Source organism: Tyto alba, unplaced genomic scaffold (genome assembly GCF_018691265.1).
Source record: "Tyto alba isolate M040663 unplaced genomic scaffold, T.alba_DEE_v4.0 Super-Scaffold_7, whole genome shotgun sequence".
Classification (NCBI taxonomy): Eukaryota; Metazoa; Chordata; class Aves; order Strigiformes; family Tytonidae; genus Tyto; species Tyto alba.
This window is the reverse complement of record NW_024881328.1, coordinates 12,549,206-12,563,701: the sequence shown is the minus strand read 5'-3', so window position 1 is coordinate 12,563,701 and position 14,496 is coordinate 12,549,206. Positions and strand designations below refer to the sequence as shown.

The following is a 14,496-nucleotide window of genomic DNA, read 5'->3' as shown; positions in this document are numbered from 1 at the left end:
TGGTTCTCTGAAATATTATTTCCAAATGCAAAGACAATTGCTAAAAGAAAAGGACAGTGAAAAAAAGCACATATGTTGCAGCAGGACTTACAATTCTTAAATAACACTGTTCTATAGCTACGCACCTGATACCTCCACAGTCATTATCACTTGACTTCCATCCATTACTTTGAGGTCAGTCAGGCCTTTAAGGAAGATGGGTGCAAAAGTCTTGTTTAACTTGGCAGCCTGTGCATTTTCTGCTTTCTTGCTGCTTTTCTTTTCTGTGAAGTCAAGAAAACAACAAAAGGGGCCTCTTACTGGAATTTTCATGACAAATTTTAACTGACCTTAGGTTCAAACTGATTTCAAGTCAGTGGTCTTGTTTCAGCTCTCAGAAAGCAAAACCCACTGCAACTACCCAATATAGCTGTTTTGTCTTGCCAGTAGTGCAAGCAGAAAGGCAAGAAACGGGAATGGAACTGTCCTTCCTCCAGGGATCCTCTTAAAGCATTGTTAGCAGATATCACAGAACATCACACAGAAATTTACTCTTATTTTCCCCAAGTACACATGCTCAGGTGCAAAACAAAACCCCAACAACTTGTAACCAACAATTCAATGCCTTTAATTACTGATAAATTCACATTACAATCTTAAGATATGTTACAAGTTGCTATTCTCATGATTGATGAGTTAAAAATGCCAGCCCACAGGAATACAGAATTCACCACTCTGTATGAAACTACAAACCATTTAGATCGTTAGACAGTCAATATCAAGTGTTTTTTTGTTCATCGTACTCCTCTCCTGTATTACACTTAGCCACTGACTGATGATGGGAAAGACTGAAACCTTAAGTTATCAATGTATATCACAAAACAAACTGTTGAATTAGGGTTTGTTTTATTTATTTATTTATTTACTGACTTATTTATTTTAGGCTGTACAATCAAAAGATGAGTTCTGGAGTTAAATTAATCACTCTAAAAAAGAAAATTTATCTGTGACAGATATGTAATTTCCAGTGCACACAGTGGTCTCCTCTGTCTTGGATTCAGAGGCTATGAAGCAAGATCATTTAACTGTGACCTATATAGTACAGTAGACCAGGAAAGATGCTTCTGCTCTAAAAACCTGCACAAAGACACTTCTGAAGCCAAAATAGTGATTATGACCAAATGTAAGAAGTCATAAATATTTATCGGTCACTTGGATACACTTTTTGCTTTATTTAGCTTGAGTTCAGACCTCTTACGTCTTGCCTTTAAAATGCCAACCCTACTTTTTGTCCATACATGAAAATAGCTTCATTTTGCCTATTCCTACCTTCAGAATTTTCAAAGGTATATCAAGATCATTCAAAATAGTATTACAGCAACAAAAAGTGCCAGGCTGGAAAAAATGCTACCATTCATAAAATGATGGTGATTAGAAAAACTGAAAGCACCTCACAGAGCAAGGCCACTGAACCTCCTGGAAGTAAAAAGTTAAGCTTGTCCCAGGGTTATTTGAGCTCAATGTAAATTTGGAAGCAGCCTGGAGAGGAAGTTTTTTCTCTTCTCTAGCAAAGCTTTTTCTAGCCAAAATCTTGTCTCGCTGGCTTATGTCGTAGGTCTTTTCTTGGCACTGAGCAGTAAGACATTGATATATGTGAGAATGGAAATATGGGACCTGAGACCCACTCAGCTTGGTGTTATGGTTTTATGGACTTACTACTCTGAAATGCCTGATTCACCATCAGGTCATATTGATCAGTCTTAGGGCTTCCTACAGCACCTGCTTGCTGGTGAGTAATGCTGTACAGAAAATAACCATGAAGTTGGGTCAAACCCATCTACAGTAATAAACTGCTGTGGTTCACCATATTCCTTTGTTTTGTACTATTTACTCAGTGAAGCAGCTTCAAACAGCTGCTGTACTAAGCAATATCAGCACATGCTCCTTCACTACTCTAACACCTGGCAGAAAATCCCTTTGTCCCTCAAACTGTAACAGACCTGGTAGAGAAAACAGAAATCCATATAGTAGGAAAAAGGAAGAAAAGAAGAAGAAAGGAGGAAAAGGAAAAAATAAGAAGGTAATAAGACAGGAAAGAGGCATAGAAAAAAAGAAAGAAAAGGACGCTTTAATTATAATGTTTATGTTATCCCTTTTATTGAAATAATTCATAACATTGCAAATTAGGAAGGCAGATATGCAATAAAAGTAGAGCAGGGAAAGGAAAACAAAGCAGATGTGTGGTTCTAGACCAACAGAGAAACTGCCCTGGGGTATGATCAGAGAAGTTCAAGCCTTCAGAGAAGGACAGATGACAAAAAAAGGGCTGAAACAGCTCTGACGAGAGAAATAACTGTGACCAGGAAACACATCTGCTAGCAGTGGCTCTAACAGCAATTCTCCCAGAACAGATCAAGCTGCCTCCAGCCAAGTCCTGGTACAAACAGCATTAAGCACCACTCCACATCCCTCGCAACTGGCTCTTTGCTTTATTAGGCTGATGTGCCTGTTCCACGTAGTCTAAATAAGTTAATTTCTATAATCAAGGAAGACAATGCAGCATAACAGCCTCAGCTTTTTAGAAAGAAATGGGTGAGCAATTACAGAAGGTAAAGAGCAGAATCGTTTCCCAAATGGAATTTTTCAGCAATGCTAATTCCTCCAAAATATGTGCTGCAGAAGTGAAAGTTTCATGTACTGGAATAAAACCACCTTCTTCCACAGAGCTGCATAAATGTTAAAAGGAGACAAGCAAATAATTCACAGTAATTGCATATATGAATCATGAACTGAACAAGATTATAAAAAAGTTAGACCTCAGTTTCTGAAGTTATCTCAGGCAGATGTATCCTACACTGCTGAAGAGACCTAGTGATACGAGTGACATTAAGATTTACTGGAGTCCAGGCCTCTACTCTGAAAGAGTGACCTGCAGGATTAAGGGATGAAGAACAATTTGCCACTGTTACTGAGCTGTGCTCACTATTTGTAAGTGAAGCTGGCAAATTGAAATTAAGGGGGCCAGAACCTGCCTCACCATCACACAAATCTTTAAAATAGCTTTTATACTAAATTTAAGCACAGCATAGGTTTCTGCTGATCTTTTGTATGAAAAGATCTGCACTTAAACAGAAAATGATGATGGAAGTATCAAAAACCAGAAGTCTATGGTATATGAGCCAAAATAAAAGAGTACAGCTTCAACAGTGCAAGTAAATTTAATGGAGAGACAAAAGAGTTATTTCATTAGGGGAAACTGAACATAATCATGCAGAGGAACATTAAGACGGATTATTAAGTCTGATATATTGAAAATTAGAGGATTACTCCAGGGACAGAAACAAAGGCAAATTTATGTATCATAACCCTTCTGAAGACATTTCTATCCTTGTAAAGCTCCCAAAGTTATTGAGTTTTATTTAGTCTTAGTCTAAAATCTTTGCATTTTCTCTGAACAGACCGACACAATCATGTAAAGGCCAAATTACGAAGCCTGAATGTTAACTATTTTCAAATTCTTCTGAAGCTTATAAATGCTTTGAGTTGTTTATTTATTACATAGCACCATGCAGTAACTCAGTGCTCCTCTGATGCAGGCTTTAACATTTCACAATTTTAGCATGAGATAGCGCTGTACATTTCACAGTTTATTTTAATATACCTGAGGGCTTCAATTTTAGTGTTTACAGCTCTTGTTTGGAAAAACAACAATCAATTTGATTTTGGAGGGTACTTGGGAAAAGAAGGGACACTGCTCATTCAAGATTAAGCAAATAACTCCTGTTCCCATTTACGGTGAAAAGATACTGTGTGATTCTACTTCCTTTTGAAAACACTTGGCTAATTATTTTGCCAGGAAATTAGTACAAGGAAAACCATACGCAAAAAACCCAGGCACTGCTTGCTTCAAAAAGTGTAACAACTGTAGAAGCTCACATTTTCTGACCACAACTAGGTGCCAGCTAGTCTTATACATCAGGAACAAAATGTGACTTGCACCAGGAAAATAGAGGGCAAGGAGATGAGAAAAACTGGACATAAATAAGCAAGTGGCGCACAACGAAAGGCTAGTATTAGCGTTTGCTTTCCCTCATTCTTCCAAAGCCCCTTTCACCACGTGAACTCTGCTGGGGTTCAAAATACGTATGCTCTTCAGTGACAGCTGGCTTCAGAACCCAAAGTAGGGGGACGGAAGAGAACGAAGAAAGCACAGGTACAGCTCCCAGCTCAGCTACTGTAAGTCACCGTGCTCTGGCTGAAACAACCTCTTTTGTAACATCGCAGGGTATTTTTGCTGCTAAGAATACAGACAATAAAAATATGGCACATCTGGCAGCAAAGGAAATCCGGAACCTAAGGAAAATTTTCTCTAACATTAGCATATGGGGATGACTTTATTATATACCTATGCATACTCAAGCCTAATCAACTGGATGTGAAAAAGAGATCTGATCTCTTCCAATTATGTTAATGCGCTCTAATCATCTATAGCCATTTAACATCTTCCTCACCACTCTTACTTCTTATTAAAGTAGGAGCAGATTCACCTCTAAGAATGGAAAGAAGGAATATAAGAGTTAACACATAGCAGTATTGCCATAGTGACTAAAAACATTTTATATCCCAGGCAGTTCATTTTCTCCCTCTCTTTCCTTTTCCCAATCAACTCCTGTTGCTGCCATGAGTTCCCCCCAGGTGGATCATGTTAAAGAAATTCATGAGGAACATCAAAAATCACTACATAGGGTGGGCCTGATAAAGCACAGTTACATGTCAATAACTTGTTTTCAGACTGTGCAATTAGTTTATTTTACAGCAGTTTACAAAAGCTGCCACAATTTTTTAACCACAGCTGTTCGTTTCACGCAGGTCAAATCATGCAAGATAATACAGAGGATACTATGATTTTCTCAAAGGCTGCTTATAGAGCACTGAATTCTCAAATGCTCTTAAAAAAATTATGAGATCAAGAAGTTCAGCAATTTCTGCACAGAGCTGTGGTCTGGCATAATACATAAGCCCGGCTGGGGCATTCTCTAGTGAGCAGTGGTCTGTCTTTTCAACAGGCTTTTGATAAGGCATTACACAGGGTGATAGATTGAAAAGTCCACCACAATGATCCCACTTATATGGCCCCTATGTTTTTTGCCCTTCCTCAGGCTTTAATATGCATGAATGTTGGGAAACAGTAAGTAATAAGATGCACAGCTCAGTGGGAAACACAGCCTGGGAGAACAGAAACAGTAAGCAAAGCATTTAAAGGGTACCTTATATACCCACATATGTTTTCTACAAGCCCAAAGTAATACAGGCTTTTTCCACAGCATTGCATTACCCTTAAGGGTTCTTTTTTTTTTTTTTTTTTATTAGAAAGATGTTCTAATAAGCATCCAAATCTATGTTTTAAAAAAGACATTTAGTGCATTAAATCCACAGAGATTAAGGAGAATTTAAACTCTTCCAGTTTCTTACAAAAATACAGATTCTCAGCATATGTGGATGGCGATGGGAAGAGAGATATATTGGCTCTAATATACAATTATTTCTATCAATATTCTATTCTGTTTTCCTGTGTTTGTGCAATCAATAGTAAGTTAATCTATCTACAGCGACCATATCAAACATCTGTTTGTCTATTAACCTGTATTAATAGAAATTTAAGGTGATAAAAAAAGCTTTCCTATTATTTGACTTTTCACAATCCAGGATTTAAAAAGTCCTTACATAAATATAACCTCCACATATCTGCAGACTTTAAATTATTGCAGGATGAGTCTTAATATTAGCTATGGGCCTAAGACAGAATACACTTGAATTTTTTAAAACCTAGACCTTGATCAGAACTTGGTGCTTGAATACAACTGTAAACATCGTTATATTGATAAGCAAGGGTGAGTTATTATGTTGAAGGTGTATATGTAAAAGAAAAAAGTGGAAAATTCATGCTGCACTGAATAGTTAACTTACTACGAATCAATTGTACAATACACACATACTAGTTTAACTGCAAGTATGCAACCAACTATTTACTTTCAAAGGTAAAAGATATAGATAAGTCTATACACATGGAGAGAAGGAAAAAAAGAACCAAAAACTGAACTGTGGCATTTGCATTCCCAAATTTGCTGTTGAAACTGGAGTGAAATAAAACCCAGATCAGTCTGCAAACTTGAAGAATGTTTCCAAAGACTGGACCTGGGTTTTACCTGGCCTGTAGTTAAAACAGTTAACATTTTATGGACATCATCTATTCTAGTAAATTTTCTTGCTCATTTGCCTACCCAGATGTACTGAAGACTTTTTAATGTGAGCTGCAGAATGCTGACATCTCCTGTTGAAGAATCAGGACTTCAGCACGCTTAGAGCTGCACAGAATCACACAATAACTGAGTTTGGAAGGGACCTCTAGAGATCATCTAGTCCAGCCCCAAGCAGGGGTCAGCAGGGTCAGCTACAGCACTGCACATATATACCTTCAATGCAATAACTCAGCTGCACAAGATCAGGCTTACAGCTGGTTACAAGTCAAGGACATGCAATGAATACAGGGTCTGCTGCCTTGTGCTCAGAACCTTGCAAACAACTTGCAGTGTTTAGTCTTATAAGAGATTTAATTATACTTGAGGAATCTGTTTGCCAGAATCATGTGGTTAACTGCCAAATAATGCCTAGTCTGAGCCGTGCGAAAGGACTGCCTCAGCAACATTTACCATTTATGGTGTTTAAATATCATTTTGGCTCAGAGGCTAATAAGTCAACAGAGCTGAGGAGAATGCTTAACTCAAAAAGCTCTCTGTGTGAGCAAGCTCAGAAAAAGCAGCAGCAGATTCCACTAGAATCTCTCAAAGCAAGACTCAGGTTCACACACAGATCTTGATCTTGAAAAGAGTTTCACCTCTCCAAATATTTTCAATGTAAATAAATCCAGCTGTTACCAGATCTCACATTAACAATGCTATCAACTCAAAAAATAACAGATTTTATAAGGCAGAAAATTGATATTAGGACACTCATCTCATCTGTCTGTCTTCCTCTAAAGTATGTTTATGCCTCAGACCTGAAGTGATATAGTCAAAATATTTTCTGCAAGTTTTCCAAGAATTCCAAACTTGATTTACACTGGCATAAAAAAATATGACCTCTATGTTCTTGAGACATGTAGGGGACATTTCTGCGTTATTAAAGATCTCAGGTTGGCATGCCATCTCGCAGACTCAGGTCATGAGAACTAGATGTTTAATGACCTAGCAGTGTTCTTTACACATCTACCTCCCATCATTTATTTCTGCAGTTATAATCTGTTTTTGTAAATGGAAGGCGTGATTTAAATATCCTTGAGAGATGTATTTGTTGAAGAGCTGGCCCAAGTTATAGTCTGGATGTTGTGCCTTGCATTACACTATAAAACTGTTAATCCAAGACTGATAATGCCCTAAGCTTATACTAGTCAGGGTGGTTAGGGATATACAAAGGAGGCTGAGTTCCACTTTATCCAGTCTGGCTATTTATTTTACTTCAGGCCAGTTTTCCAGCCCTACCCTGCAGCTCCATATACACTCCTTTCCCGAGTCTTTCTCTCTGCATGGGATATCACCAGGTCATCAGTATCTCATTTTGTCTATTCAGTTTGTTCTGCAACCCACTGCATTTGAAAGACATGCCACCCCAGAATTTTCACTATTAAAAGTCTGACTACACCAGTAAGAATCATGGTTTGGGAGAAACAGTCAAAATACAATAGAATAGACTATTTCAGTTGGAAGGGACCTACAACCATTCTCTAGTCCAACTGCCTGATCACTTCAGGGCTGACCAAAAGTTAAAGCATGTTGTTAAGGGCACTGTCCAAATGCCTCTTAAACACTGACAGGCTTGGGGTATCGACCACCTCTCCAGGAAGCCTGTTCCACTGTTCCACTCTCCAGGAAGCCTGTTTCACCACTTGCTTGGTAAAGAACTGCTTCCTAATGTCCAGCCTAACCCTCCCCTGATGCAGCTTTGAACCATTCCCATGCATCCTATCACTGGATCCCAGGGAGAAGAGCTCAGCACCTCCCTCTCCATGTCCCTAGGAAAAAGCTCAATGTAGAAAGCAGGGCACAGAGACATAGAGTAATCAGCAAAGTTCACGGCAGATCACGTTGCAGCTGGGGCACGGATTTCCTCAGTGACAGTCTCACTGGAAGTTTTTACAGCCAAAGTGGTGTTTGCTTTTGCCTCGAGGTCTGTCTGCCTTATTAACGACAAACCCTGTTTGCAAGTTATTTACATCAAGTAATTGCTCTTTTGTCACTGACACAGCCAGCAACTCCATGGAAGGCCTGAGAGCATGTATACCTACCAAATACTTTTATAAGGCAGCTCAGCTGACCCACTACTAACAAATTCCCCAGCATTCGACACTAGTCTGACATGGAGAACTGCAGAAAAGGTGCTTCACACCTGCTAGATCAAGCCAGGTTAACTCAGAAGTGAAAATGCGCATACTGCTGATGCAGAGTTTCACCTTCACTTGTACAGTTTCAATTTCTTGTGTGGCTAGCCAGGTAGAATTTAACTTAATTACAGTGTATCATGATGTATAGAGATACAACTTCCATTAGAAAAAAACCTGGGCTGTGCATGAGTTGAAATGCAATGGAAGCACAGTAGGAACGGGCAGTTGCATAAAGTGCAAGTGTCCCCAAAGATGCCACTGATAGAAAGAGTTACAGCCCCTTTCAGCCATTCCCTCCTCTGGCAAATCCACACTGGCAACAGAACAGCTACTCAGCTCGAGAGCAAGAAAACATTTGAAGTTAGACTAATATAAAGCAAAAACAAAACAAAAAAAAAAAAAAAAAAAAGAGGAAAAAATACAGCAACATTGTGTTTCTGGGTAAAAATTGGTGTCAGAAAGGAATTCTAAAGCAAGGCTTCCTTGGCGTTTAAGTCCAGAAAAGATAAGGCAGCTCTAGTATGGCATTGTTTGTGGTCAGTTGTCTCTTCTTGATGAATTTATATTAAAAATCCCTCAAAACTAAGATATTATCCTAAAAAAAAAAAAAAAAACAAAACCAAAAAACAAACAGGCAAAGTCTGTGCATGTGGACTGGCAGTCAGGGCTTCCCTCAAATGAAGCCGCATGGAAACAGTGCCAGTATTATACACTTATACAAAGTTCCTGCCCTCTGCCTTTCCTCTGCTGCAGAAGAGTGACCTGCTCGTTAGGACTTGCACTATAACCTGTATTAATGAACTTAGACATCTCTGTATTGCTCAGTTTTCCAAGCTGTAAAATAGAAACCTTATTCTTCTAAAAGTGAGGTATCACTACTTGACAAAATTAGATCTCAGGAAGAAGTGCTAATAGAGTCTAGTCGTATATATTTTGTATTCCAAATATACATACAACAAATTCTGTTATCCTGCTTCTGTTATGTGGACATTTTTGCCTTTTAGGGCAAGAAAACTGAATAGACTTGCAGAACTAGCAAGAACAAGGCAGGACCTGCTGAATTTCAGCATGGGGGCCCTGTATTTTTTTTTTTTTTCAGCTTTGTTTTCAGTTTGATTAGCCATACTAACCTAGAAACTCTGTGCTGCAACTCAGTGAGATGTTTGAGCAACACACTATTAAATTTGTAAGACTAAACTGAAGAAACATACCTTTAAGAACTTGCCATCCTTACTTGGATTTATATACACCAGCTTATGTGTTTGAAATGTTCAGATTTTTCTTTAGTCACCTAACTCAAAGACAGTTTCTTCCCTTAGGCAAACCCATCTCCTCTTATCCTTACTTGGACCTTTCTTTCCTACAACCCTACTTCTCCTCTGGCATATGCTGTTCATAAAGCGATTCCTTAATTCTCACCTTTACAGCTCTTCTCTTTCTGCTGGTGCTGAATACCCCTTGCTTATACACTCACAACTCTTCTTCAAGGCTCTCCCATTTCCCTATATTTCTGATAATGGTATTCACAAAAATATTTATACTGAGAAGAAACATGTATATCACCCTGGTCTCAAACCAATACCTTTAGTTCACTGAGTCCTTTGATTAAAAGATATTTTTAAATTATTATTTTATTGAACATATGACAAAATGCTTGTGAGACCCTGACATCCTCTTCTTTTCTGTAAACATTGGCCATGCTTCTCTGCTTTTGTAAGAATTTTTCTTCTGTAAGTGAAACTTCAATGAGATTGTTGCACTGGAGCATATATATATATACATATATGTTTGTTTGCGTATATGTTTTACATCAGCTGGTAATGCAAGGTACTCAAGAGGCTTCTAAATACGGCCAACATGTCTGCTTCCAAACCCAAGAGAAATTAATAGAAAGGGACAAAACTCACACCAACAGAAGTTCTAATTATCTTTTTTTTTTTTTTTAAAAAAAAAGCTTAAAAAGTAGGCAGAGACATATCCTTAGAGTCTGTCTTGCTGCCTCTACAATTTTAATTCTAAAACTGGGAGACAACTTGCTTAAACATGTATTTCGCCTTTTGATTTGTAGTTTAAAGGCAAACATCAATCCTACAGGCACTCTTCCATTTGTGACTCTCACTCTGCCTAAGTATGAGGCACTAGAGATGGAAAGCTTTCATGTTAAAACAGGTCACTTCTAGCATTTTATCTGTGATGTTGTGGTTTTTAATTGTTACATAACCATTCTACAGACTACATTTCTATTTGGTGGCTATTCCATCTGCTGTATCATGACTGATGGTATACACAGGTGAATAAAATACACATTTACTCTTTGTCATTTGTTCAGCAATAGTTGTATAAAAGGACTGTGTTTTGATAAATTCAGGTTAATCTAGTAGTCATGGAAAGAAAGCTCAGTGAAGTTAGGTTGGAAGTCAATTCATAGCAGTAATATAAGCTGGGTGGATTCATAACTACCTGAGAAAAGTAGAAGAAAGGCCAGAAAATGAATGCAGACAGAAATGATGCTTAGTGTCAGAAACCAAGTTAATTTGCCTCCAGAAAAACACACACTAAATCCAACTCTCAGATGCTTTGGGACCGATTTTCAGTGATTAATTCTGATTAGGGCTTCCTCCTGTCATACAACTTGCCTACCTCAAATCTACCTGCACAACAGTAATTTCTGGAGAGTTTTATAAATCGAGCCAACTTTGAGTTCCCATTAGCTAATCCACATCAGCTGTTCTTGGAAACATTCTTTGGAGTAACATTATGCCCGTGTTTTCAAAATTACTCAGGCATATATTCAGTTAACTGGTTTTATATATATTTTGATGACTTCCACTTTTCAGCTGAAACTTAGAGCATTATAGAATTTGGCAATCCAAGTCAAGACAGTTTGCCCCTTAGCCAATGTAGGAACATTCCCAAGACTGTTATAATAGCCATCTGTTTTCTGTCATCCTGGTACATAATAGCTTAATGTTCACAGCATTTGATCACTTCACAGTTGAGAAGATCATCAGATGCAGGGGGGGAGGTTGTTTTGTTTTTTTTTTTTTCCTTTCTTTTATTTTTAAATTAAACATTGCTTTCTGTCAGCATCTCACAGTTTGGTTTTGGTTTGTTTGGTGTTTTTTTTTTTTTTTTTTTTTTTTTTTTTAATTTATAAGAAATATGAATGCAATTTCTACCATGTAACTTTTGCTCATTCTGCAAGCACTCATTCCTCATTTGCATCCAAATTTGGTTCCCCCTTTACTGGAAATTTTTTATGCCAAGAAGCTGTCTTTAAAGAATATTGTTTAGATTGACGACACAAATCCTGTATCATTAAAAACTTCCACATATGTTTTGCTTTTGTCCTTCATTTTTGATCTTTAGCCAGCATTGTGTTTTATCTTTGGTCCTGAGATGCTGGAAGAAGGCAATGTATGAAGGGAAAAAAAAAAAAAAAAGCTTAGTCTTACAAGGATTACAGCTGTTTGTGCTAGACTGAGAACATTGGGACACTCTCGAAGGCACTGGAACAGTTTCTTTGATTCTCATGACAGCTTACCTCTGACCTTTCAATACAAGAAACCCCTCCCTTTCACTTAGTGCTCTGAAACCAATTCTTAGGGGTTCCACCAGGCTACTGGTCTGGAATGCCTTTTGGACATTTAACAAGGCTAGTCTTGTTTATTTTGGAAAGTCTTCTGTAGTCCCTTATATTTATGTTACACTTGAAATATAGCAAAATGCTTTCAAATAAACTGATTTTGAAAAGCTGACACAAGTATTTCATCACAGTAGGCAAGTAAGACATCATCCTTTGTTTATCTTATGCAGAAATATATATCTCAGAGAAACAAAGCAGTAGCCTCTCAATTAAGTCTTCAAAGAAAGGCTGCTTATTGAAGTGATAACCTTCTTTAAAAGATTAATGCCTAAGAGAGATCATTCTGAGATAGAAAGAAAAACAACTCACGATCTAAAGACAGCATCTCTCATGACTGGAAGAAAAGATTCCTACCTGAAAGCCTTTCTTCCACCTGGTTATATTTTATGGTCCCACTCACACCAGATGGAAGAGTGACAGAAACAAAATGAACTGGTTTTCCAGAAAGCATCTCCCTTCACTGCTCTGATTATAGCAGGGACTCTGACAGGCTTTCAGGTGACTCTAATCTGCTTGTCCAATGACCAATGAATGACTACACTAATTGGATTGTAAGGGCTACAGGCTTCCCAACGTAGACACTTATGCTGGGAAGGCTGCACTAAAAAAACCAAACGTGTGAACAGAAAGTGGTGGGGGAGAAAGGGGAACAGATGTGAAATCAGGAAAGCACACTGATGGCAGGGAGGGAGAAATGAGGTTGAGAGCCAATGAGCAGGAGCAGCAGTATTTGCTGAATAGTGTTTGCTCACCAAGGGAGGACGTGTTAGGCCTTTATTCAGAAAAGCAGTGTGCAGAAGACAAGCATCAGCAAAATGGGTGGCTGCAGAGCATTAGAGCCCACAGAAGTACCCTGGCTGTAAGCCTGTGCTGCTGCTATCACTACCCACACTTTGTGCCCTCCCTCTTGAAGTCAGTCAGTGATTCTGCTGCCTGGTGGGAGGAGGCTGGAGAACTCCCAAGGAGCCTGCAATGGGTCAGATATTTTGTTTGTCATCCACGGCAGAACTGCACGAGAGAAGGATATTCTCCTAGGAGTCAGCCCTCATGTAACAAGCACTCCAGCTTGATACCATACCTAGGGAAACCTGGAAAAAGCAATTAATTGTCTTGGTTGCATGCAGAATCTGTTTGCAAAAGAACAAAAGCTTGCTACAAACAGTATTAATTTGGTTTGGCACAACAGTAGATTGATGCTATCATATGTCCCATCCTTATTTTTGCTTTCCCTCCAGCCTGTCATTTTGTGTAGTACACCCAGGTATTGGTGTGAATGTCAGATGGTTAAGTATCCCTTTGACACATCTTTTCTACTGGTGGATCTGACCTATAATTCCTTGTCAGTGATTAGTTAACTGATAGAGACAACGACTTTTCAGAAGGCTTGTCTCAGGTATGAGGCAGACCTCAAGAACAGTTTCTATGCTTGGGAGCTAGCCTTCCTTCCAACTACACCAGTTATTACCACTAGTTGCCTTGCCTATAACTGTGACAGCTACAGCAAAGCACTGACTCACTATATAGGTACATCCAAAGTCAATTAACTTCTCACCTCAGTTTCCTATTAATAAAAAACTGATTAAAATATTCAGTCACCATGATAAAAAGATGATTAATATTAATATTCAACTTCAGAATCTATAATCACCATCAATATATAATCACTGTATATTTCAGGTGACCTGAATGTACCCCTGCATATCCCTGTTAAGGAGATGTTTTGTTGTTTTTTTTTTTTTTTTTCAAATGGGATGCCCAATGTATTTAAAAAATGGCTTGTTTACTTATTTTCATATCACAAAACAATATGAAAATTGTAATATTAAATTGGAACAACAACCCAACTGCCTAGTTTTCACATACAATAACAGAAACACCTCAGTCATGCATACATTGTTTAAAAACTTTAAAAAATTTGTATATCACCCCAAAGACTCCCAAATTCTGATTTTCCTGTGCATAGAAAATGATACATAAGTTTAAAGGAAAAAAATTCCAATATTTGCAGCGCAGCAACTGTTATCATTTCAGGAACAGCTGTCACTGAATGTTTGAGTAACCTGGACCATGTTTCTCACCTCTCAGGTTTTCTTGCATTGGACTAATTAATCTAGCATTTTATCCAGTGCTCCCTACTCACTGGAGAGTCCAGGGAGGAAAAGTTGAAGACATTTGTTAGGCTGGCTTTTCAAAGAAATGCTGTTCATTCTGTGTAGTTCATCTCTACCTGTATTTCAGCTGTAAGAAACCACTGTCACAGGGAAGACAGCTGTCAGGATTCAATTTAGTCTATTTAGTCTTTTACAAGGCCAAAATTAGCTTCACCTTGGTTAACTCAGTTTCTCCACAGACTACCTAAATGGATCTATTCCAATTTACTCAGCTTTCAGATCACTTCAGTGATCTGAAGTTGTTAATTTCTTGTCTTAAATAA

The 14,496-nt window shown here is 38.2% G+C and overlaps 1 protein-coding gene across 8 annotated transcripts in view; it reads right to left on the bottom strand.

Annotated features, from left to right (window-relative positions):
• Positions 1 to 14,496, bottom strand: part of MYLK (myosin light chain kinase) — a 218,262-nt gene that overhangs the window by 86,171 nt on the left and 117,595 nt on the right. For 7 of the 8 annotated variants that reach the window (XM_033003371.2, XM_033003368.2, XM_033003369.2 and 4 more), the window contains one exon: positions 126 to 263. In XM_033003371.2, coding sequence (XP_032859262.2) covers positions 126 to 263 — 138 coding nt within the window. Of the gene's footprint in view, positions 1 to 125; positions 264 to 12,416; positions 12,520 to 14,496 lie in introns of those variants that run through there. The other variant, XM_033003374.2, reaches the window with a different exon arrangement.